This window comes from Rana temporaria, chromosome 4 (genome assembly GCF_905171775.1).
Source record: "Rana temporaria chromosome 4, aRanTem1.1, whole genome shotgun sequence".
In the NCBI taxonomy this organism is placed as follows: Eukaryota; Metazoa; Chordata; class Amphibia; order Anura; family Ranidae; genus Rana; species Rana temporaria.
Window position 1 is genome coordinate 114,430,725 of NC_053492.1, and position 26,466 is coordinate 114,457,190.

Below are 26,466 nucleotides of genomic sequence, written 5' to 3' on the forward strand. Positions count from 1 at the left end.
CTCTGCAGCTCCTCTAGAGTTACCATGGGCCTCTTGGCTGCCTCTCTGATTAATGCTCTCCTTGCCCAGCCTGTCAGTTTAGGTGGACGGTCATGTCTTGGTAGGTTTGCAGTGGTGCCACACTCTTTCCATTTTTGGATGATGGATTGAACAGTGCTCGAAGAGATGTTCAAAGCTTATATATATTTTTTTTTTTTAGAACTTAACCTTCCATTTAAACATCTCCAAAACCTTATCCCTGACCTGTCTGGTGTGTTGGCCTTCATGATGCTGTTAACACTAAGGTTCTCTAACAAACCTCTGAGGGCTTCTCAGAATAGCTGTATTTATACTGAGATTAAATTACATACAAGCGGATTCTATTTACTAATTAGGTGGCTTCTGAAGGCAGTTGGTCTTACTAGATTTTAGTTAGGGGTATCAGAGTAAAGGAGGCTAAATACAAATGCATGTCATACTTGTAAAAAATGTTGAAAACCGTTTATAATTTTCCTTCCACTTCACAATTATGTGCCACTTTGTGTTGGTCTATCACAAAAAATCCCAATAAAATACATTTACGGTTGTAACTTGACAAAATGTGGAAAATTTCAAGGGGTATGAATACTTTTTCAAGGCACTGTGTAATGACAAATTGCACAACGCGCATTTCAAATGCAATTCATTTTAATGGTGCCTAAAAACGTAGTGCGGTTCTACTGCACAATAAATTGCGCAGTAAACCGTATTCAAGTTTCCCAAAAAAGGAGTCCGGCGTTTCATTTAAATAAGCTTCGCAAGATGCGGTTTTCTGCAATTCTAGTGCGCTTTTCAATGGCAGAACTGCACTGTGTTTTTAGGTGCAGTTAAAATGAATGACATCTGAAATGCACGTCGTGCGGTTTGTCATTTTGGCAGAGAATTTGAAATTGTGGACTGAATTGTGGCGATTCGCCCGTGATTTAAAATGCTCAGTTGTGAATGCAGTGAAAGGGCTTGTGTAAACGGGTGTTTTGTCAGTTTTCCAAGCACTGCCTTTGGCATTTAAAATGGTTCTAAAGGCAAAAAGTATTTTCCTTTTTAATGCATTGAAGTAAAAAAACCTACTGCATGCTCCCCCCCCCCCCTCTTATTATCTGAGCCCGATTTCGTTCCAGCGCTGTGCATCATGAGAACAAAGGCTCTCTTCCTCCTCATTGGCTCAAAGACAGCAGCCATTGGCTCCCGCTGATTTCAATCACAGCCGGGCCGTGTTCTGCATGCTTATGGACACAGAAAATCCACATAAGGCCCTCATAGCATGCAGCTTTCTATAGAGGCATTCAACGGTGGGGAGAGGAGCGAGAAGCTCCAGCGGAGGACTTTAGAAAAGGTGGTTTGGGGCTGCTTTGTGCAAATAACTTTTTTTTTTTTTTTTTTTTATAAAATGTAAACCTTTACAATCGCTTTAACATAGTTCTGCTCAAACGCATGCATTCAAATGTGAAATGCCACAAAAGGCAGCCTTTGGCCTGTTTTGCCTGCAGTACAAATGGCTATCGCTAGGACATGTTGTGTCCAAAGAAACCTAAAGCAAGGCAAACCCGGCCTCAATTGTCTGCTGACTTGCGTTTGACGTACATTTCAAACATACATCAGACACAGGAAACAACGCCCGTCTCTACATGAGCTTTAAAGAATACAGTATTCATGCAACAGATGTGTAATGTAGTGTAATAGCACGGTGCCGATAGTCCGACCATTTTGTCTCTGCAATAATCTACATTCAATTCCTAAAATAAAGGAGTTATTGACACACATGGCCACAGGAGCTTTCATATTCAACAAGAAAGCATTAATGCTTTTTTTATGTAGATTAGTATATTTGTCTTTGTGTTAAGAATGTATTTTCTTGGTACACCAGCCTGCAGTTCCTCTCTGAAGTCGCACTCTACTCTGTAATGTTTTGGAGAGATCTCAGACACGGGGTCACAATAATGAGCAAGCATTCAGTTTAATAAAATATAGTTCTTGTAAATGCTTAATGTTTTGGTACATTCATGTTTTCAGTGCTTTGTTCTTGACCCATGTTTGTCACGTTGTCTTTTGGTATATGTGCTAATATTGGCAATTTACCAAGTTCATTTTTTCCAGGTGGTAGCGGTCAAGCTGTCTATAGTAGTGGAGCTGTTTCTGCAACGTCTGGCCCAGCGGCCTCATCTGCAAAAGAAAAGTGTGTATTGTAACTTGTATGTATATATTTGTATTCCAAGTGCTCTGATCAATGCTGAATGGGGGAGAAGGGACTGAATGAATGTGGAAAGGAAGCTACAGTGGGCATATCGGAGAATAAGCAGCTGCTAGAGGGGGTGTATGCATTCATTATTTGGCTACTCTGTACAAGTATAAATCTGTGGGCCGTGTTTGTTGCTGTATGTGCTTTTTCTCTTCCATTGCTTCAGACAGGTGGCCCTACCACCCTGCTCTTCTGTTGCTTAACCACTTCAGTACCCACCCATAGTCATATGACGTCCACAGATGGGATCTTCTATCCTGGGTGGACGTCATATGACGTCCTGGGCTTTGTGGGGGGATATCTGAATGATGCCTGCAGCTAGAGGCATCATTCTTTAGTGCCGGCGATTCTGTGCACCATAAGAACGATCATAGCGGCAGTTCCGCCGCTTGATCGTTCTTATAGGTGGCGGGAGGGGACACCCCCCTCCCGCCGCCATCTGGTGCTTCTCCGGGCTCTCCCGTGCCATCGGGGGCCCAAAGAAAGAATCGTCCGGCGCAGGCAGGAAGCATAGAAATGACTGGTGACCAGATGGTCACCAGTCATCTCTATGACCGTCGGAGGCCCAGGCGCGATGTGATGACATCATGCCCGGGTACCCGTAAGTAAACAAAGCCGCGATTGCGGCTAGTAAGCAACAGTAATCATGAGATCGGTGATATTTTTTCACCAATCTCATGCTTTCCAGCCTGGAGCAGAGATGTGGGGTCTTATTGACCCCGCATCTCTCCATAAAGAGGACCTGTCACACACACTTCCTATTACAACGGATGTTTACATTCCTTGTAATAGGAATAAAAGTGATAAAAAAAAAATGAAAGTGTAAAAAATTTTTTAAAAAATGTAAACGCCCCTGTCCCCGGTAGCTCGCACGCAGAAACGAACGCACACGCAAGTCCCGCCCACATATGTAAATGCCGTTCAAACCACATATGTGAGGTTTCGCCGCGTGCGTTAGAGTGCCAGCAACAATTCTAGCACTAGATCTCCTCCTGTAAATCTAAACTGGTAACCTGTAAAAATGTTCAAATTGTTGCCTATGGAGATTTGTAAGTACTAAAGTTTGGTGCCATTCCATGAGTGTGGGCAATTTTAAAGCGTGACATGTTGGGTATCTATTTACTGGGTGTAACATCTTTCATATTTCAGTTTTGTTATTCTTTTAATTCATTTTTCCAAAAAAATGGCGTTTAAAAAATTATTGCGCAAATACCGTGCAAGATAAAACCTTGCAATGACCGTCGTTTTATTCCCTAGGGTGTCTGCTAAAAAAACATATATAATGTTTGGGGGTTCTGTGTAATTTTCTAGCAAAAGAATGATGATTTGTACATGTAGGAGAGAAGTGCCAGAATACACCGGTATTGAGGTGTGTATAAAAGCCTGGTATTGAAGTGGTTAATTGAACTCCGGGGACTAAAAGCATTTACCCTTACAGTGGGCCCTATTATTCTCTGCATGGGTTACCTGCCCGTTTTGCCTAACGTATGATTAGGGCCAAACACGGTTCGAATCTTGGCTAGTTTACCAGGAACCGGCCAAGATTCGAACCATTAATGAGCAGGCAGAATGTACCAAGTTGTTCAACTTGGGTACAACCAGCCTGTCAGATTCCCTTGCGATTATCGCTAGCCGCTGCTATTGCTATACTATGGTTTGGCTACTAGCGATAATCACGGTCTTGACTCCCCCCCCCCCCCCCCCCCCACTAGGATCAGGCAATTGCTCAGCAGGAGGAATTCCCCTGTCAGCACTGTCTGTGTTAATGGGGGAATCGTGTGAATTTCTTTCCTGTGACCCGTGGTGCCCATATAATCCATAACACTACTAGCACAAGAGCTTTGTAGATTCATACTACTAGCCACCCTTACAGATTTTGGCTATACCAATTGACCAGTCCCTTCAGATTGCATCATTGCTATTTCAGTGTAGAAGAAGATCTTTATTGTGGTTTATGTAACATGGTTTATATGTAGTAATGCTTTAAAATGGGCCTAAACTGTACAATTTCTTTTTGTTTTATATTTTAAAAATTGATCTGTAAATTGTTGCTGTCATTTATTGTTCCTATCCAGCCTTCACAGTGCTTGTCCATTAAAGCAGATCCAACTCCAGAATATACAATGTCTTGAAAAAGTATTCATACCCCTTAAAAAAAAATCCACATTTTGTCATGTTACAACCAAAACATAGATGTATTTTATTGGGATTTTATGTGATAGACCAACACAAAATGGCACATGATTGTGAAGTGGAAGGAAAATGATAAATGGGTTTCAATTTTTTTTTTACAAATATGTGAAAAGTGTGGCGTGCATTTGTATTCAGCCCTCCTATGTCAATACATAGTAGGTGAGGTTGAAAAAAAGACACAAGTCCAACCTATGTGTGTAAAGTTTATATGTCAGTATTACATTTGCCTTGTATTTGGCCCCATCTATCTTGCCATCAATTCTGACCAGCTTCCCTGTCCCTGCTGAAGAAAAGCATCTCCACAACATGATGCTGAAATTTGGAAAACCATTTATCATTTTCCTTCCACTTCACAATTATGAGCCACTTTGTGTTGGTCTATCACATAAAATCCCAATAAAATACATTTACATTTTTGGTTGTAACATGACAACATTTGGAAATTTCAAGGGGGTATGAATATTTTTTTCAAGGGTAAATGGAGTTTGTACTACTTTAAGGATGACATGTTTTTCCCATTTATGAAACCGTGTGATCTAAAAGTAGTAGGTTTCCAATACTACATTGCAGTGACTTGTGCATGTAAATAATTGTAGACTTAATTCACACTAAATCTTTAATAAAACACTGTTTTGGTGCATGTCTTTAACATGCTTGTTGTGGCGTTTTGCTGCTATTTACCATGCATTTTGCTTTCATTTTAACATTACAAAATGTGTTAATATGCAGCAAAGCTAAATGCAGGGACTGCTTGTCATCTGTAAAGATAAAGCTGTTTTTTTATGATTTGAGTAATTGGGATTCATAACTGGAAATCCGCTTGTCTTTTTCAGCAGTGTTTTTGGAATGCATGCTACAGTCCCTGCAGCGCACACACGCCCGATGCCACCAGTCCCAGGAAGCTTTGCAGGTGAGAACAAATGAATCCTTGTCACTGTTTATTCCAAGCCATAGGTTTGTTAAAACTGGTTTCTTTAAAGTCCTTGTGTAAGACATTTGCACTCTTCTAAAGGCCAACTCCATTGAAATAGATGAGTGGACAGTCTGAAACATCTACATAGGAACATATGAAGCCTCTGGAATATTTGTAAAGGAGTGTGCTATTGCTGTTATACACTTACCTGTCATGTTGTATTGCTGCATTTTATTAGGAGGTTAAAAACACTGAGCAGACTCAATGCCTCTCTTACACCTGTCACCTGATCTGTTCACCTTTTATAAAACATCACAATAGTGATGTCCACATAATACCTTGCTCTCTTTCCCATCCATTTGCACTTCTACTTTAAGCATGATTTAAGCTTTCATCTAGTTTGTACCATTATAAATATAAAATGTGTTTTATGTTTTATGTGATTACATTTATGTAAATACAAATATATTGTTTTTTATCATCTTTGCAGCATCTGCTTCCACAAACCCGTTTGTGTCGGCTTCCGTTGCACCGGCTGTTAATCCATTCCAGACAAATGGGCGATCAGCACCAGGTATAAAAAAAATTCCAGTCTATAATAAATACATTGTGAATTTTTCAGCATGTACTGATCATGTAATTCATAGCTTGGCCGACACTTGCAGCCAATACCAAGCTTACCTTACCCCCAGGAAAAAAAAAACCCAGAAGGAATAGGAAGGCAAAAAGGGAGGGAGGGCCGGAAGCAAATTTTACTCACTGATAAATGGAAAGTGGGGGCGCTAGAATAAAGTGCTTAATCAATATATATTACTGAATAATAAATATAGTGCTATAAAGCATAAAACAAGATGACCAGCTCCTAATTAATGTACCATAACTGGATAAGTGATAACAATAATCAGATTTAAGCATTAAATGTGGAAACGACGGTGAGTAGTGACTCAATGTGACATCAATATGTGACCCACTAGGTGTGGGAAGCTATGCAAAAGTCTGTGGGCAGAAGAAAAATTCAAAATTGGATAAGAGAAAAAATATATAAAAATAAAGTGCTGCATGCAAATTAATTTCATCAGACAGAGTCCATAAATTTCTCCTGTGTCTTCAAGGTAGGATGACAGAAGTAGTGTTCCACCTTCACCAATATTGCTGTATGCACCCGAAGTGTTCAGTAATAGATGGCCTCTTGCCGAATGGAGTTGACCCTAATTTGTTACCAAAAAAGGAGTCAAAATGCGCTTTAACAGGTGTAATCCTGTATAGTTAAATGGATCCTTTGCACGTGTTCCTTAGTGGCAGATATCTCCCAAGCGAATATGTAAAGATGAAACCGATGCCAACATATAGTACTGTTTATTTTTAAAAGGGGGTACCATAAAATAGCCAAGTGGCTGCTTACTTTAAAAGCGCCCCAAACTTGGCACTGAGGCTTGCTTGCGTGTCTGTAGGGGTGGATCGAAGTCCCGGCTTAGTGGCTGTAATGGCGTGCTTGCGTTCCACCTCGCATAGCACCTCGAACCAGCGGGACAGGAAGTTGCGTCAGGTGCGTGCGTGACTACTCACTACCAAACTCCCTCATACATACAACCAAGTTTGGCTTTCCCTGGTCACAAACAGCCTGCTTCTTTTGGGTTTCTCTTTGTTCATAACTACAGCTCGGGGCAGGGACTATGTAAGGCTTGTGGCAATGTGCAGCCTACTTGCAGGTGTGTTCCACTAGCACTTAAGATAGAACTATAGGCAAAACTTTTTATTTTCTTATTGGATAGAGTAAGGGAGGGTGATAACCCCTGTTGGGTTATTGTTTGCTGTATGTGCCCCATTGGGGAGATTTAACTTTTTACTTCCTGTCCCATAGCCAAAACAAGAAGTGAGAGGAAATCCCTGTAAATCAGGGGTCAGTAAGCAGTAGATTGCCATCTACCAGTAGATCAAGACCAGGTGACGGAAAGATATATCGCAGTCTGGGCCTGCCATCCCAGAGCATCAAACCGTGCAATGCAGAGGAACTACTTGTAAACTTGGAGCTGTAGTAGGGAGCAAGAGCCACATTAGCCGATGCCTCCTCTGTAGTACTGGCTCCTGTCCCATACAGAGTGATACCAACTGCACTCCACTTCTTATCTCAGCTATCGATCTCCAGAATAGTGCCAGCAGAAAAAAAGAAAAGATCTTCAGATCAGTATGAAGCTGATTTAAACCCATGTTTGCCACACAATGCATGAGATTGCGACACAGTAGTATGGTAATTTGAGGTTTTAAATCGGGTGTGAGGAGGCATCACTGTGCCTGGTGATCTTCGATTTCCCACTTTGTTCAGGTAGATCTCCACCTCTTTAAAGCGGGGGTTCACCCTATGAACGGAAAGAAAAAAAAAAAAAAATTTTCTACTACCATAAAATCAGGCATTGTAGCGCGAGCTACAGTATGCCTGTCCCGATTTTTTTACCCCCGTACTCACCTTGTAATCGTTCATCGAAGATACCGGGGAATGGGCGTGCCTATGGAGACGGAGGATGATTGACGGCCGGCTCTGGCGCGTCACGCTTCTCCGGAAATAGCCGAAATAGGCTTGGCTCTTCACGGCGCCTGCGCATAGCCTGTGCGCAGGCGCCGTGAACAGCCGAGACCTACTCCGGCTGTCCTCGGGGAGAGTGACGTGCCAGGGCCGGCCGTCAATCATCCTCCCTCTCCATAGGCACGCCCATTCCCCGCGGGAGCCGAAATCTACGATGTCCGATTACAAGGTGAGTCCGGGGTTAAAAAAATCGGGACAGGCATACTGTAGCTCGCGCTACAATGCCTGTCTCGATGGTAAAATCATGTGGGTGAGGGTGAACTACCGCTTTAAGGTTGCCTACCTCTGCTGTAAATTAAGGGAATTCCTTGGGGACCCCCCAGGCCATCAGAACTAGTGTCACCATTGGAAGATTTCCCCTCCTACTTTTCTTGAGGACCACCCAAAATGTGTGATTTTGTATTTTTACTTTGACTTTCTATGATAATAAAAACTGACAGGTTCTGATCCATCTCCACTCTATCCAAAATGGAAAAAAAACATTTTGCCTTTTAGTTATACTTTGATTAGCTTTAGAGTTGAGCGGACACCTGGATGTTCAGGTTCGGCCGAACTTCGAAAAAAAGTCTGGGTTCGGGAGCCGAACCCCATTGAAGTCAATGGGGACCAGAACTTTTGAGTACTAAAATGTCTCTAAAAACGTAATGGAAAGGGCTAGAGAGCTGCAAATGACAGAAAAATGTTGGTAAGCACATGGCAAGTACTCTGCAAATAAATGTGGATAGGGAAATAACTTAAAATACATAAAAATAAAAAAATCTTGACCTACGAGGACGAGGTCCATATGGAGTAGGAGGTTGAGGTGGCCATGGATGTGGGTGTTTTTTGAATAGCACAATATAAGAAAAGTATCTAAAGGGTGTATCTCACAGTAACATATGCAGTGCTGGTGTAATTTGATTTCTGAAGCAGGACTGACTCCTATCTATTTCTCTCCCTAAAACCAACACCAGGAACCTTTCCCTAAAGTATCTAAAGCAGAGTGACTATGTAGATCGCTGAGTAATTTGATTTCTGAAGCAGGACTGAGTCTGACTCCTATCTAATTCTCTCCCTCAGAGCAGCAGCAGCCCCAGCCTTTCCCTACCCTATCTAAAGCAGAGTGACGTGCTGTGCTATGTGCCTCTAGCTTATATAGAGGCTGGGTCACATGCTGCACTGGCCAATCACAGCCATGCCATTAGTAGGCATGGCTGTGATGGCTTCTAGGTCACACGAGTTAAACAAATGTTGATTGGCTGCCCTGCAGCGTGCCATTACATTGCCGAACACCGAACTCGAACTTACAGTAAATTGTTCGGGTACCAAAAGTCTGGTACGAACCCAAACTTTACAGTTCGGGTTCGCTCAACCCTATGTAGTGCTACCCCCTCAGGAGCCCCTGGTTGTTTGTTGTTGTTGGGATCGGCATATTAAGTTACCTTTCAGTGTTGTCTAGGGGTGTAGTTGATGAGTAGAGTAGTGAGCGAATGTCCAGTCAATGAATTAAGGTTTTCAAATGCTTTATTTCCAGGCCCAACATGGCCAACATCAACATGAGGTAGAGCAAGAAGGTTGATGAAGCAAGAGAGAGAACCTTGCAGTATCAGGCCTGGATATGAGAAAGAGCAATCCTGCTCTCAGTAGTACAATAATAGTAGATACAATTTGTCGCCACTCTAGCCAGAGTGGGTGAAGTGCCTCCGGACAGACTTCTGCCACAAGCCTGGCAGCCGAAGTGTCACTTTAGATTGCTGGGAGGAACAGGCCTCTGCCACAGGCCTGGCTCTAGGGCCTCTGCCACAGGCCTAACACTTGAATGAGGTGAACGGATTGAGCGAATCCTCCCAGTAGATTAAGTTGGGTCACCGGGTGACAGTTGAAGTGTACCTGTCAATGTCCCGGTTCGTTCAAGCCCTGTTGGACAACCTGCCTCCGGGTTCTCCTCAAGCCGACCCCCCCATCGAACCGCAAACAGCCTGGGATCTCCTCAGTAGAGTTGGGAACCCAGTGAGTCACTGGGGCCCCTATCGGAACATGGAGCTCCGCGTAGCATGCGACCCCGGCCTGGAAGGCCATCGCCGGGGTCCGTTGGATGCGCACACCCTGAAGGTGGGTGCCGCACCTGGAACCTTGAACCTGCGAAGAACCACACAAAATGGCGTCCGCCACAGATATACTCTCCCCCAGCATGCCCCGCGAGGGAAAACTCCTCTAATTGGCTGCTGGGGAAAAGCGGTTCTGCCAGAACCCCTCTAGCGCCAACTGTCGCCCAGGGATGGGATTGCTTCCCTGGAGCGCAGACTGACCCACAGGACAGTTCTGGAATGACAGCAGCCCAAATTTAGAAAATTGTGAATGGGAGCAAAATAACTCTTCCCATTCCTCACTAACTTTAGCGTAGTGCCTATACTTTTTTTTGTGACCCAATAGTTGCAAAGGGGCACCTGATGATAGTCTCCTGTTTTTATAGCCTTGCTAATTGTGGCTTCATTTGTCTGTATTCATGCCTTAATTTTTTTTTTTATAAAAAAGCCCATTAAGTGAAGTTGGAATAATGTATTAGTTTTCAACCCGATAGAATTTTATTAGCCCGTTAAACCATCTAGTTCATCTAATTTCTCTTTAATTTTTTTTAACAGGAGTCCGTGATGGGCACGCGACAGAAATGGAGTTTCCAGGCGCTCCATTTCACCCATTCCACCAGACCAGACTACCAACAGCTGCAGCGATGGATGTCTGTGAGTAGTCTGTACTCTCGTCTTTGTCACTTGTGCCTGTATAGGGGACCTATAAAATCCCAAGGGTTGAAAATGACTGTGCTACTCATAGCAACCAAATCAGATTATTTATGTTCTTGGCGCTCCCATCTGACAGTTTTTATAGATCAGTCCAAACATATTCATTTGCAGCATAGTTATTTCTGTTCAGGGCTCAGGAAACATAAGAAACAAGGGAAAATATGGCTTTGATGACTAATGTAATATTTAAGAGGATCTGTCACTTTTTCTTTTCTGTGGTTACTGTGTAGAAGGCTGTGCACTAAAGCAAAACGCCAACATTTGTCAGCTTGTGTGATATCTTTTTGAAAGCTTTGCATGTAAGCGAATTCTGCATAATACTAGGACAGGAAAAGGGTTTTCATTGCCCCAGAGGTAGCTTCAGTGGTATGGTAGTATACAGCTCCATTTTGTCATTTGCCTGTCAGACTCCTGTTAAAAAATATGGGGCAGGATTATTCAGTTTGCAGCAGCGCCACAAAATTGTTACTGCAATATTTAAAGTGATGGTCACTTCAAAAGTAAAAAAATATTGTAGCGATGTCTTCATATACCTAGAGTGGCTTCCTGTGTGCCCAGATGTCTAACCATTCATGACAACAAAGCTCTCTGGCACTTGCTTTGATGTGATGGAACTTGCCTGTCCCCTCCCACACATTCCTGTTGGACAGTGAAGATAGCCCATCGTTCTCGGACAATATAAATGCAGGGGGATGAAGTCAATTTAACCATTCAGAACAGTGTAACATTCAGAAGTGCGAGAAACAAATCTGTTATATGCGCCTTTCCTTTATCACTGCTAGCAAGTATAAGTATTTAACTGCTAACATTTAGCTGGTGCAAGACTGTTTTACCCATCGTGAAGTTCATTGAACAGATGCACATTTACCAAGTTAAATACCAAAACTTAAGATAACTGTTTATTAGCCATTTGCCAAGTCCTTAAGCATTCAGAAGTCATTAAAGTGGATGTAAACTCTCTCCTATACCCAGTGAACCTGTCCTATTAAACCACTGTATGGTCTTGGCCACCATGCTGCAGCTCAGTTTCAGGGTCTAGGCAATCTTCTTATAGCCTAGGCCATCCATCTTTTTGTAGAGCAACAATTATTTTTTTCAGATTCTCAGATTTCTTTGTCATGAGGTGCCATGTTGAACTTCCAGTGACCAGTATGAGAGAGTGAGAGCGATAACACCAAATTCAACACACCTGCTCTCCATTCACACTGGAGACCTTGTAACATTGAGTCACATGACACTGGGGAAGGAAAAAGGCTAATTGGGCCCAATTTTGGACATTTTCACTTAGGGGTGTACTCACTTTTGTTGCCAGCGGTTTAGACATTAATGTCTGTGTGAGTTATTTTGAGGGGACAGCAAATTTACACTGTTATACAAGCTGTACACTCACTACTTTACGTTGTAGCAACATGTAATTTCTTCTGTGTTGTCACATGAAAAGATATAATAAAATATTTACAAAAATGTGAGGGGTGTACTCACTTCTGTGAGATACTGTAGTTACTGTAATTGCCCAGCTCAGATTTCATGAATGGGATTTACATCCACTTTAACTGCTTGCCGACCAGCCGCTGCAGTTATACGGCGGCAGGTCGGCTCGGCTGCGCGAGATCACGTAGATATACGTCATCTCGCAGCTCAGCCAATAGGGGCGCGCTCGACCTTGACGCCGACGCGCATGCCTGGCGGGCTCGGTCACCGCCGGGCACCCGCGATTGCTCGTTAGAGCGAGAACCGGGAGCTGTGTGTGTAAACACACAGCTCCCGGTCCTGTCAGGGGAGAAATGACTTATCGTCTGTTCATACAATGTATGAACGGCGATCTGTCATTTCCCCATGTCAGTCCCACCCCCCCCTTTAGTTAGAACACACCCAGGGAACATAATTAACCCCTTCCTCGCCCCCTAGTGTTAACCCCTTCTATGCCAGTGGCATTTTTATAGTAATCATTGCATTTTTATAGCACTGATCGCTATAAAAATGCCAATGGTCCCAAAAATGTGTCAAGTGTCCGCCATAATGTCGCAGTACCGATAAAGATCGCTGCCATTACTAGTAAAAAAAAGAATATTAATAAAGATGCCATAAAACTATCCCCTATTTTGTAAACGCTATAACTTTTGCGCAATCGCTTATTGCGATTTCTTTTTTTTCACGAAAAATATGTAGAAGAATACCTATCTGCATAAACTGAGAATTTTTTTTTATTTTTTATTTATTTTTGGGGGATATTTATTACAGCAAAAAGTAAAAAATATTCTTTTTTTTTTCATAATTGTCGCTTTATATTTGTTTATAGCGCGAAAACTAAAAACCGCCGAGGTGATCAAATACCACCAAAATAAAGCTCTATTTGTGTGAAAAAAAGGACGCCAATTTTGTTTGGGAGCCACGTCGCACGACCACGCAATTGTCAGTTAAAACGACGCAGTGCCGAATCGCAAAAAGTGGCCCGGTCATTGACCAGCAATATGGTTCGGGGCTGAAGTGGTTGATGCGACTATTAGGAATTACATTTTGGTATTGAATTCTGATCTTAAGTCTGTGTCTTTTAACTTGGTTTTCAAATGTGCATTTTTGGTTTTCAGAAACACAAAAACCCATTGCACTTTACAAGGATTAATTTAAGGAAAACCTATTTATTGTCTGGTTTACACTGACACAATTTCAGATGTGACTTGGATCGCACTGAATCACATGACAACTGAAATAACATTTATACAAAAAACTAAAAAATGCAGCGCTGTGTGATGCTGAACCTTACAAATGCATAGATGGAGCCATAAACAATGAAAATCAATATTGCTAAAAAATGTGAACTATAAACACATTTTTTTGTGTAACAAGCAAGCTCACAATGAAAAATGTTGTATTGTTCCTAAAATCAAATGTCAACTGTCTAAAAAAACTAGAAGAGGGTGACTTTACACACGTAACCCCCCCCCCCCCCCCCCCCCAACAGTGTGACCTCACATTTAAGTTTGGTCCACATAAGCAGTTGAACCACTCCTGGACTCTGGCTCAGCAGGATCCCACAGAAAAATCCAGAGAAGTGTCCTCAATTTTAAAACAAGAAAGAGGCTGGATAGTGCATTATCGCTAGTTTAAAAAATTTGTTGGATAACATAACATCAGGGTACTCGCACATTTTAAGTGCTTCCAGCACACCAAACTATAAAAGCATTAAGCATAGGATTCCTCTCCAAACGGCTTCCAAACTTGTATGTGTCAACAGCTTGTTCAAACAAGCATGTATCCGAGCTCCTTCACCGTCCTGGCCCCTCCCCTACATGTGACAACACAGGGCTAATCACATGTCTTCCTCAGGGGGAACGCAAATAACATTGCTTCCAATGGCACCTGTTCACATCAATGCATCGCAGCTGTGATGCGATTTGGGAAGGGGGGGTAATATGCTACTTTGGTGTGATTTGGCTCCACAGAACATGCAAACCACATCCAAAACGCAACCAAACTCGCATTAAAGTTGCACTGCAAATTGCGTCAAAATCGCATTGCCGTATTGTGAACCAAGCCTTAATGGGGTTTATTTATCAATGTTTTTATCCAAGTTTCACACAATATAGGCTTCAAATGGAAAATGTGCTAATCTTGGGTGAAAACATTAATAAATAGGCCCCTTAATCACTGTGTACAGAAAATGAAATAAATGACAGGTCCTCTTTAACCAATAGAATGTGCATGTATTGGTATACAGCGGAGGTTATTAATACCGTCGTATGCCGTTTTCAGTTTTCTTTCCAAGGACATTCCCAGTGTTCACCTATACAAACCAGAATCCACACTCAGGTGATGGTTGCATGTGCTTAATTTCAGTGCTGCGGGTTTGTCCTCATTTCGTGTGGATCTACCATTTCTTATCTGACTGTCAGCATGCCCATTGTTCTCTTATTAGAATGCACTATAAATAGTTTAAAGGACCATTATAACCCAACAAAAATATATTTATTTAAATCCTGCCATAGACTGATTGAGATTCAGCAGGAACTGGATACATTTTTGATTCATCTATGGGCAGGCTGGTTGTACTGAAAACGATCCAATCGACTTCAGTACAACCAGCCTGTTTTTTTTTTTCCAACTTGAGAACTGCCTACAGCTTTAGCTGCCAGCAGTGATCATTGCATCCTGACAGCTGGGAAACCTCTCGCTGTCAGAATACAATAGTGCAGCAGGAGGGATTCCCCATCAACACAGAGTGTGTTGATGAGGGAATTAAGCAATTTTCTTTCCTTCAGCCCGTGGTTTAAAGAAAGAAAATTTGGACCTGCCTAACCTTCACAGCCACCAGTGGACAATACCCATACCTGCAGCCTTAAAATGTAATAATAAAATACAGTCTAAAAAAATAAAAATTTTCACAATAAAAAAAAAAAAAAAAAGCTGTTAACCCACCCAGAAAAGTCCAAAAATTATTGTAATAAAATACATTTACAGAGAAATCATACAATCACGTAATGGGTATAAATCTGACTCTTCATTTGCATTGAAAAACATTTTTATGATTTCTGATTCAAGTAAGCCAAATTAGATCCCATTATGAGAAATGGAAATTGACCCATATTGAATTTTTGGTCCACTGACTTAGTGCATTCCAAGTAAAACCCTCTTGTAAATGATTTCATATCTTGAAAAGGTAAACTGGCAAATGTGTGTAATTTTGTATACAGCAAAGGTATATCCCATGTCACTTAAAGGGACACTAAAGGTTATATATATATATATATATATATATATATATATATATATATATATATATATATATATATATATATATATATATATAATAAAAAAAAACACGTCATACTTGCCTCCACTGTGCAGCTTGTTTTTCAGTGTGGCCCCGTTCCTGGTCTTCTGGGGTCCCTCGGCGGCTGTCTCGGCTCCTCCCCGCAAGTACTAACCCCCTTCATGGGAGCTCTCTCCCATGGGGGTTAGTTCTTGCGGGCATGCTCTCGTGATACAGCCTGCGGCTATAGCTGCTGACTGTATCACTCGACCCCGCGCCCCAACGCGCCACGTCATTGATTTGATTGACAACAGCAGGAGCCAATGGCTGCCCTGCTATCGATCAACCAATGAATGAGCCGAGAAGCCAGCATGTTCACGGGGTGGGACTTTAGAGGGGTCAGGTGAGTAAACGGGGGGGGGGGGGCGCTAATCCTCTGATGTTTTTTCACCTTAATGCATAGAATGCATTAAGATGAAATAACATGAACCTTTACAATCCCCTTAACAGATAGCAAAATGATAAATGAACCATCAGATTACAGGACAAGTAGGCAGATGTAGGTTTGGAAATCTTTTCTCACAGCAACAGTTGTATTGTAAAGGATGTCAAAACTTCAAAACCAAAAATAAATTAACGTATATTAGCTTACCATTCTTTAGGGTGGCTCCATTGCGTCTTTTTTTTCCTAATTGATTTAAAAAAAAAAAATTGGTGAAAAATTTCTGCAAGTACAGAAAAATGGTATGTCCTCCCAGATTTTTACTGTCCTTGTAACTCCCTGTGCACTGAGCTGCCATAGCAAATAATCTTACTCCGGTTTCCCAGCTACTTTTTGTGAAATACAAATGCTTAAAGAATTTAAATTCTCCCTCAAAAATTAAAACTCACCAGCTACAAATACTGTAGCTGCCGACTTTTACTATTAGGGCACTTGCCAGGTATCCAGTAGCATCCTCACCAGAGCAGATTCTTGAATCGGCTTTCCGGTCCTGGCGCCACCATCTCGGCTAAGGGAAACCGGAAGTGAAGCCTTGCAGCTTCACTGCTGGTTTCCTAATGGGCATGTGCGAATCGCGCTGCGTTCTCTGAATGGGCCAGCTGCTGGGGGGGGGGGGGCTCCTGCTCCTGCTCCTGCTCCTGGCTCACTTTGCCGCAGTGAACTCAGCTGAAAGTGGGAGCTGGTACCTGTCAAAACCAGGTACCTTCTCCCTCCTCCCCACCCAAATGGTACCAAATGTGGCAGCTGGGGGGAAGAGTAGGCAGACAAGTGGAGCTCTGCTTTAACTGTTATTGAGATGAGGAATTAGAGAAGTGTTTCAGTCCATAAAATCAAGAACGCAGTCTAGTGACAATCACATCCGTCTCTGTAGATACAGTGAGCATTGTCACGAAATCCTGAAAAAAGGGAACTAATGTAGCCACACCATCTAAGGACCAATGAACATTTTTGTTTTTAGATTTAGATACGCTTCTAGTAACTTCCTGTGCTTATTTGTAGACCTTCACCTTTTCTTGTGATTCTTATTAATAAATGATGTAGCCTATTGTTTTGTATAGTGGCACTTTAAAAAAGTAAAGCTATTTTCTTGTTCATTGAGGGGCACCGTATTTCACAGAATGTGCTGTTATACCGCTGTCTGACATGGCCTTTGGACACGGATAAACAAAAAATATGTGGCCATTTCGGTATAACCCCTCCTACTCCTGACATTTTTTTGCAAGAATGGACAAATTCTAACTTTTTTTTACCTAGATTTTTATTTTATTTTTTCAATCAAGATGACTTTTTCTTTAATCAAGTATCTTGTATATGCTGCTTGAGGTAACCTCTATACACGGCACCCTTTGTAATGGCTTTAGAGGCCCTACCTGTTGGACTTGACAAAAGTCTATCCCTCCTCCCATGCATGGTCATGTCAAGTTATTTTTGCTATATAAGAGGGTTTCCCCATTTTCCAAAGTGGGAAGACATCATTAGCATATGCAGACACCTGGACTACTAGTGTCTTGGATGCTAGACAAAGCTTACACAAACTGCAAGTTAAAGTTCAACTCTTGGACCCCTTCTCGATTCATAAATTCCATCTTTTCATTGTCACCACAAAGATTAGCAGATCGCCATGCAGCCCTCATAGGTCTTCTGGAGCATGGGGTCATCATCCTGTTACCTGTGGCAGGGTGTGCACAGGGGTTTTACTCTGACCTATTTACCTATCCGAAACACAAAGGGGGCATCTACCCCACCTTGGATCTTAAGGCCCTAAATGCCTTAATTTCAGCCCAAAAATTTGACATGGAATTCGTCAGATCTATTATAGCCTCTCTCCATCAGAGACTTTCTGGCCTCTGTGGACATCAAGGAATATGTACTTGCATGCCCCCATTTCTCGAGCGCATCAACGATTTCTGCAGACATTTCTGGTTTGTAGCCCTGCTACTCAAACTTTTCTCTGCACCTCTAGTGTTCACCAAGGTCCTGACCCCTGTGCTTGCTCCCAGGGCATCCCCATTGTGGAATACCTTGATGACCTATGGAATGAGCAGTTGGCTCAGGTTCTGACCAACCATGTAGCTAGAACTAGTCCAGACCCTGCAAAGGTTTGGCTGGATCCTGCACCTTTAGAAGTCAGCGCTGAAACTGACTCATCTCTTGGAATATATGGGTCTTATTCAAGACCTAGCGTTTTTCTTCCTCAAGAGTAGCTTCTAACTCTCCACCCCCAGACTCAGACACTTTAGTCCAGGAGCCACCCAAAAACAATTAAACCTTGGCGCAAATACTCCTGTACGTAACCTTTATAGCAATGCTCTTCTCCTTGAGTGAGGAAACTCCAAATCGCTATAAATAAAGGGAGGCGCGAACGCCTAGTGAATTACCTTCAACACTAGTTAAAAAAAAAAATAGAAAAAACGCCAAAAAACATACTCAAACATGAGACGATTAAAAGTATATCACAACTTCAGCATCAGGATGACAAATCACTGTAGTTGGAAATCTGACGCCTTTCGGGAGGCAAGCTCCCTTCCTTAGAACTTTGAGGAAGGGCACTTGCCTCCCGAAACGCATCAGTTCTGATCTTATTGCAGAGCTCGAGCACAGAGTTCAGCAAAATTCAAACCCTGATTGGAGGGAAGGGACTCCACCCCCTCTCCACACAAAACACAGGAAACCGTGCACAGCTGAAACCGTAAGTCCCCAGTTCCCACCTATCTCTTGTAGGCAGGGAAACCTGTCAGCGGTGACTCTTGCCAATAGCAGAGAAAAGAGATGGCAGACAGAAATCACACTCTGCTCTGGAGGCACGTACACACTATAGAAGGACATGATTTCTTCATTTTTAATGTCAGGGATTTACAACCACTTTAAGATTGAGCCCCCATTCACATCGGGCTGATTTGACATGTCAAATCGCATGCCAAATCGGAGCCTATTGCCGACAACTCCACCATCCGAATCAGTGCGACCCCGACTTTGCGGCACCACACCGATTCCCAAAAGTAGTTCCTGCACTAGTTTTGCCGACTTCGAGGGCAATTTCAGTGGAGTTCTGTGCATGACCCCACACAGATGTCTCTCAAATCGCCCCGAACTCTGACTGAAATGCCGGTTTGAAATCGTGTGTGTTCAGCTGAACTTGTACGATTTCAAACCACCATTTCAGTCAGACTTTGCTTCACGGCTTCCAAAGGCTTCTGCAGCAGGCAGATTAACTCAACAGTGTCTGATTTCTTGTCCCTCAATGAACTCAAAGAAATAGATTTTTCTGTAAATACAAAAATCACAATTTCTTTTTACAAACTTTTTTTTTTATTTTCTTAAAATGGTTCTAAAGGCAAATTTTTTTTTTCATTTTGGGGGAAAAAAAGTCAGAACCCCTGTCAGGTTTCCCCCTCAAAATCAGTCTTATTGGATATATTTCTTTTCACTTCCTGCCCATTACCACGACAGGAAGTGAGAGGGAATCCTCCAATGTTATTGTCCCCATTGGAAGATTTCCCCTCTTTTGCTCTGGGGACATTTTTTTTCTTTACTTTCAGTTTTGATGATACCGGTAGTGGTTATCAGGACAAAGAGAGGGTGAATCTCCCTAAAGTGGCCACATACAGCAATAAAAACTGACAGGTGTTTCTGGGATAACATCACACGTTCAAGGAGGCTACAGGACCAGTCATCCCCAGCTGGCTTATCTCGCACATGTGCAGTGGGGATCGGCTCTGAATCCTCAGGAAGTGGCAGCCAGCTCTCAAATCAAAGATGGCAGCACAGGAATGTAAAGAGTATTAAGACTTTGGATGGTAATAAGACAGCGCTGGACCTAATGGACTGGTAAGTATTTTTTTCCCTAAATGTTAGCAACTACAGTATTTTTAGCTACTGACTCTTATTTTTGTTATGCTCCTCCTTAGGCTGATAGTTTTAGGTATAAATAAGAAGTACTAGAGATGGAACATTATGTACTCTTGTATATCTTATCATTTCTCTTCCTTCTTGGGCCTCACCTGGCACAGCTTCTTTTGGCACAGCCTCTCTAAGCATGCCCGCGGGCTTCGGGACATCGGCATCTTATAGTCTTCCGACCAGCTTCAGTGGCTCTTTCCATCAGCCTGCATTCCCTGCCCAGACAGCCTTTCCCCAACAGACTGCTTTCTCCCAGCAACCTAATGGAAATATACAAGGTAATGGTCCTCCACATTCATTTGTGCTAGATTCATGTGCAATGTAATTGTAAATGTTTGACATCTGTTAGTGTACAGGAAAATCTAAGGCACCCCTTTTTACTGATAACATTTTCTTTTGTAAAGGAGCTGGTTTTGGTGTGTTTGCTCCAGCAAAGTCAGTGGTTACTCCGTTCGGGCAGGTTGCAGCTCCTGCAGTCTCTAGCAATCCTTTCATGGTGAGTTATTTGTTATTATTGGGGTGTAAAAATTGCAATTTAAAGAGACCCTGTTGTCATACCTTTTTGAGATTATGTGTGCATTTAACAGTTTTTATGAATGTTCATTACCTTTGAAAGCCTTCCTTTTGTAAACATGCAAAAGCCCTGAGACTGCTGCCATGTGCCACCATTTTGGATGGGATCTTGCATGGCAATCTTTAAGCAGCTGTCTCAAGTGGGACACCCTATAGTATTCTCTTTTAGGCCCTGTTCACACCTAAGCGATTTTCTACTTGTAGCTCTAAAACGCTCAACAAGCTAAATTTCATTAATTTCAATGGCCACTGTTCACATATGAGTGTTTTGTTGCCTGAAGAAAACCATCAATTAACTGGTGTCATAACTGATCACATGTGCAGCACCATGGCATTTTTGGATTAGGCCGAAACAGCTTCCTTGGCTGATATGGAGGTGTTAATTCTGCTTTAACCACTTGCCGACCGACTAACGTACATGTACTGCGGTAGATCAGCTCTATTGTGCGAAATCGCAAACCTGTGCGTCCTTTCAGCCACTAGGGCCTCGTACACACGACCGGATCTATCCGCTGGGATTGATCCGCGGATCAGTTCCAGCGGATAAATCCGGTCGTCTGTACGGCCTAGCGGATATTTATCTGCGGAGATTCGTCCGGCCGATCGATTTCAAGCGGATAGAAATTTCTTAGCATGCTAAGAAATCTATCCGCTTGAATCGTGTCCAGCGGATTGATCCGGTCGTCTGTACAGACTCACCGGATCAATGCGTCCGCTCCCCTCCCTCGCATGCGTCGTAATGATTCGACGCATGCGTGGAAGTACTTACCTTCCAGCGTCGCGCACGTCGCCGCGTCATCGTCATGGCGCGACACGTCACCGCAGATGTATTCCGCGCGGATTTTGATCCGATGGTGTGTACAAGCCATCAGATCAAAATCCGTAGGAGGAATCTCCGCTGGAAACGGTCCGGCGGACCGTTTCCAGCGGAGATCCCCTCGTCTGTACGAGGCCTAGGGGGCACGCATGTGCCGTCACCAGAAGTGCGATCTTGCCCTGATTGGACAGAGGGGGAGCTGATCGGCGTGTCTGGCAAACCCGATGTCCACCGGCTACGCGCGATCGTGGCCATGCGGCAGAACGGCGGTCTGCCTACGTTACCAGATGACCATTTTGACAGGGGGGAAAACGTGGTTATCAAGCACCCCCTAGGGATGCATTTAACCCTTTGATCACCCCTGATGTTAACCCCCTTCCCTGCCAGTGTCATTAGTACAGTAACAGTGCATATTTTTAGCACTGGTCCCCAAAAAAAGTGTCGGGTGTCAGATTTGACTGACGCAATTTCGCAGTCCCACTAAAAATTGCTGATCGTCACCATTACTAGTAAAAAGAAATAATAAAAAAAAAAATAACATAAAAATTTTCCATAGTTTGTAGACGCGATAACTTTTGTGAAAACCATATATACGCTTATTGGGATTTTTTTTTTTACCAAACATATGTAACAGAATAAATATTGGCCTAAACTGATGAAAAAAATAAATGTTTTTACTTTTTTTTTATTATTATTATTGGATGTTTTTTATAGCAGAAAGAAAAACATATTTATTTTTTGTTATTTTTTTTTTTCAAAATTTGCACTTTTTTTGCACGGGACGTTAAAAAGAAAAAGAGAAACTCCTGCAAGCAGCATCTTGCGACGATGTATACACCACTCCTAAAAAGCCCTGTTTATTGAAATGAATACAGGCGCCTCGGCAGCGCTATCCAAAGCGCTGCAGAGCTTTGCGGTTGTTCTTAAAGGAGTTGTAAATAGAAAAAAATGTTTTTGTTGAAATGACTGTATACAGGGTATAGAGACATAATGGTTAACTGATTCCTTTTAAAAACAATTTAAAAATAGATACAAATCAATCATATAATGTACCTGTAGTTTCTAGTTTCGTTTTTGCATGTTTCCTGCTTCTCTGCTGTACAGAGCCACAGAGCCAATACAGGGCAGTGATGGTTTGGAAAACGAAATGAAACTGACTGGTGCTGTGGGGTTTTAGACACACAGTAATCACACCTCCTTGATTAGTGACCACAGAGAGAAAGCTCCCAATACTGTGGTTATCAGGAAACGGACAACCAGGAAGTGTGGAGATCAGAGAAGAATTACAGCAACTTGAGAGCAAAAAGAATAATGGGGACATGAAAACAGCACTGCATTAAGGTAAAGGAAGCTATTAAGATAAACAAAAAATTCCTTTACAACCCCTTTAATCCCCTTTGGGGCGTTAAAAGCGCACCGCTAGCGGCAGCAAAGCTCCCCGCCTAAATAGCGGTAAAGCGCCACTAAAACTAGCAGCTCTTTACTGCTACTGCCCCCAAGCCTCAGTGTAAAAATTGCCCTTAAGGCTGTCAGGAGATCGGCCACTACAAGCTTAACAATGCCTAAAAATGAACAACTGAGCATGTGCAGAGCAGGATGAGAGAGTGTATTGCTGAACCCTAAACTGTATAGGCACTTATTTTTGATGTTTTGCATTGCTATAGCTGCAAAAGGGGCCAGCCTCTGATTTAACAAGACTTACATTTCTGACTAAAGTTTTATTGCAAAGTTCTGTATGATATTACTGTCTTTTTTTTCTTGCATATTGGTTTATCATCACAGATATTCTGTACATGGTATTTAGATTGTTATAACTCACAGTTCTTCTATTCTATCTGCAGGCCGGTGGACCTACGGGACAGTTTCCAGCAGGAAGTTCATCAACCAATCCTTTCTTATAGCCTTAGACTAACACAGGAGCTTACCAAGCATCACCATACATGTACTGCCTCTTGCACTGTTTGTCTTGTTTAACCAGCGTAAGCTTTAAACACAGGGAGTTCTTTCAGAGCCTGCAATTATATTTTTTTTCTATTTAAACAAGAAAAGGAAGAAAAACAAGGTAAAATGTGCAATTGGAAAGCCTTTTCTTTCTCATTCAGCCCTTTGGCTGTCCAGGGACTTGTTAGCAAAACATTGCAGAGCACTCTGTTAGCAACTCAATGGTCAACCAAAGGGTTAACTTAAGGGCGTATCATGTATATTACATTTGGTAAGTTATTGCAGATTCCATATACATTAAGCTGCAGTACTGTACATATATTTTTTCTTAGGGTCTAGATAATTGTTCATATCAGTATTTCTAACTCATAACACTTTATGCTATGTGGGAGTGAACAAACCGAGCGGTTTTAAATATCCGCTTTGTTACTTAAGAGTAAACTTTCTTCATTTTAGCAATTTGGCTTGAAGGGATGTGAAATTAAATGTTAAATAAAAAAAAATATATAAATTTTATTCATTTAAAACTGAAAAAACCCACAAACTTTTATTTTGCCCAGTCAAAGCTACCCATTTCTATACGCCTAAATTCTCCATACTGAAGACTCGTGTCTGCATAATAAAGCTAATGTTTTGCTACAGTTTGCAGGTGAAAAATATTAAAATAATAGAAAAAGTGTAGTTGTTTCTCTTCTTGCTTTAATCGGTCACACAGGACAGTTTACAGAGGAACATCTACAAACACGCTAAGCAGTTCCCTGTAAAATGTATGTTTTTGGTGTGGATTTGCTCCTGAAAAATAGCATTGAACTTTTGGTATGCGAGTGTGCCTAGGCACCCCTGTACAATACAGCATTATAGCGGTTTGTCTCCCGTGTGGGATCTAAGGCCTCTAACTGCTAGTCTCACCAGAGTGACATATGGTCGTATACAAACACATTATTGTAGCTTTAAAATATGGAATGCATGGCTGACTAAAAAGCCTATCGCAAAACTAAAATTTGTTAATGTAAGTTATTAAATATATTTTCAACAATGTTATCGGGCAGGTGGGATTTTGTCTTTGATAATTAAAATAGGCTATCACTAGCCTATTTTTTCATATCTGACTATTTTTTATCAATTTTTTTTTTTCAACAAATATGCCAAGAGATTATGTGTCTGCCAGACAAAGAATATTGATGATTACATTCCCTATGACCTGGATCAGTTTTAATACCACAGTAGTCCAAGGGGAGAAATGATCTTAGTCCTGTCTATCTGATATTTTCATGAAATTGGGACAACTCCATTGGCAAGAGCTACGTGATGGTAAATTGACAAAGAAGGACAGTATCCAGGGTTTGATGATTTTCCATGTCGCTATCCCTCCCCCCAGCAACACTTGCTAAATGTCTGCGTTAATGATGCAGCACTTTCTGGGAATTACTGCTATCCATGCAAGCAGGGCTGATTTACTTTGTAAATGGTGGTAAATAAACCGCTGGAACACTTTCCTGATTTAAGGCAAACCCTCCTTTCATCTTATGCTGAACAGGAGGTTTTATCAATGATCACAAAATGCCAAGGATTCTGGACACATAACCAATCTCAATGTCACAGTTGTATGGTGTGAATTACTGCGCTGCTAAGTGTATGTATCAAGCTGCTGAACACGGCTACTGAAAAGTAAGAAGCAAAAACAAAATGTGGAAAAGAAAGTGCAGCGCTCTGATACAATAAATTGCAAAATGTGACAATAAAGTCAAAATCGCATAAACAGTGTTAAAATATATGTTGCACATAAAGTCAAGGCCAATACAATAAACAATAAATGAATATATGTTAGAGTCCAGAATATGCAACGTGATAGGTGAATACCACAAAGTTCAAAATGAACAAAATAAATGAAGAAAAATTTGTTGACTTCCAGTGACAGAATATGTGATTTGGATTTTTCAAATGCAGAAAGATATCCCACCACCAGTGTAGATGCAGGCTTATCAGAGAGTATGGACTATGTGAAAAGTACATTTCCAGAGTCAATCAGACTTGGTATATGCTTGGACCGTTGGTGTGGAATCTCTTCAAAGAAGGGGTCTGCAGATAGCTGTAAGGCAAAATTCGGTAACCCGGAGACAGGCTGGAGAATCTCTCACCCAGGAAGTGCAGGAGATGGTCATCCGTATTATAGGTTACGTATAAATGTAAAAAAGAGAAGAGGGGACGCCATAGTGTAACACCGTAAAAATCAATATAAAATTTAATTAAAGGTTGCACTTACATATAACATATAAGATGAAAAATACAGAGCATATTGGTAAAATGATGGCAACAATGGAGTCTTTTCCTGATGCGTTTTGTGTAAACACACGTTATCAAAAGGGTATCCAAATGTCCAATGTCACAGTCGGACAATGGTTTCTCCTTGGTTAGGCTCCATTCACACCTAGGCAATTTGAATCTGTGTGAATATTTCCTAAGCCCTGGAGATTTAGGAAATATTTCAAACATCTAACGGGTAAGCCTTAAAGGAACACTAAAGGTACAATTTTTTTTTTTTTTAAATAACATGCATGTTATACTTACCTCCACTGTGCAGATCGTTTTGCACAGAGTGACCCGGATCCGTGTCTTCTGGGGTCCCTCGGCGGCTGTCAAGGCTCCTCCTCGCAAAAGTTTTCCACGTTCATGCGAGCTCGCATGGTGGAAAGCTTTTGCGAGCGCGCTCCCGTGATACAGCAGCGGCCATAGCCGCCGACTGTATCACTCGGCCCCGGCGCGCCGCGTCATCCGCTGTGATTGACAGCAGCGCCAGCCAATGGCTGCGCTGCTATCAATCCGCCCAGCCTAGCCAATCAACGGCCAGGCTGGGAACCGAGCAGGACGACAAGCACGCGCCCGGGACTTTCGAACGGTGAGGTAAGTAAAACGGGGGCTCGGGGGGGCGGTGCTGTCAGATGTTTTTTTACCTTAATGCATAGGATGCATTAAGGTAAAAAAACTTTTACCTTTACAACTCCTTTAATCTAGGCTTACCTGTAGGTTAAAGTGGTTGTAAAGGGTTTAAAACCACTTTGTTTTATAGTAAAGAGGAATCAATGTTGATATCAAGCTGATCTATGTGGTCACTGTTTGTAGATGGAGACTACAGAATACACCATTGCTATCCCTAATTTGCTATATTGAAAGGCTCCTACATGAAAATCTAAAGTCCCAAATCCAGTTGCTAAAAGATATGCTAGCCTCATAAATTAGACAAAGCTTCCTTTACTTTCTCCAT

The 26,466-nt window shown here is 42.0% G+C and overlaps 1 protein-coding gene across 6 annotated transcripts in view; it reads left to right on the forward strand.

Moving 5' to 3' along the window:
* Positions 1 to 23,885, forward strand: part of AGFG1 (ArfGAP with FG repeats 1) — a 131,860-nt gene extending 107,975 nt beyond the window's left edge. For 5 of the 6 annotated variants that reach the window (XM_040348839.1, XM_040348842.1, XM_040348841.1 and 2 more), the window contains 7 exons: positions 2,113 to 2,191; positions 5,281 to 5,357; positions 5,851 to 5,934; positions 10,563 to 10,661; positions 19,984 to 20,151; positions 20,278 to 20,369; positions 23,105 to 23,885. In XM_040348839.1, coding sequence (XP_040204773.1) covers positions 2,113 to 2,191; positions 5,281 to 5,357; positions 5,851 to 5,934; positions 10,563 to 10,661; positions 19,984 to 20,151; positions 20,278 to 20,369; positions 23,105 to 23,164 — 659 coding nt within the window. In that variant the 3' untranslated portion in view covers positions 23,165 to 23,885. The remainder of the gene's footprint in view (positions 1 to 2,112; positions 2,192 to 5,280; positions 5,358 to 5,850; positions 5,935 to 10,562; positions 10,662 to 19,983; positions 20,152 to 20,277; positions 20,370 to 23,104) is intronic. The other variant, XM_040348840.1, reaches the window with a different exon arrangement.
* The last annotated feature ends 2,581 nt before the right edge of the window (positions 23,886 to 26,466 follow it).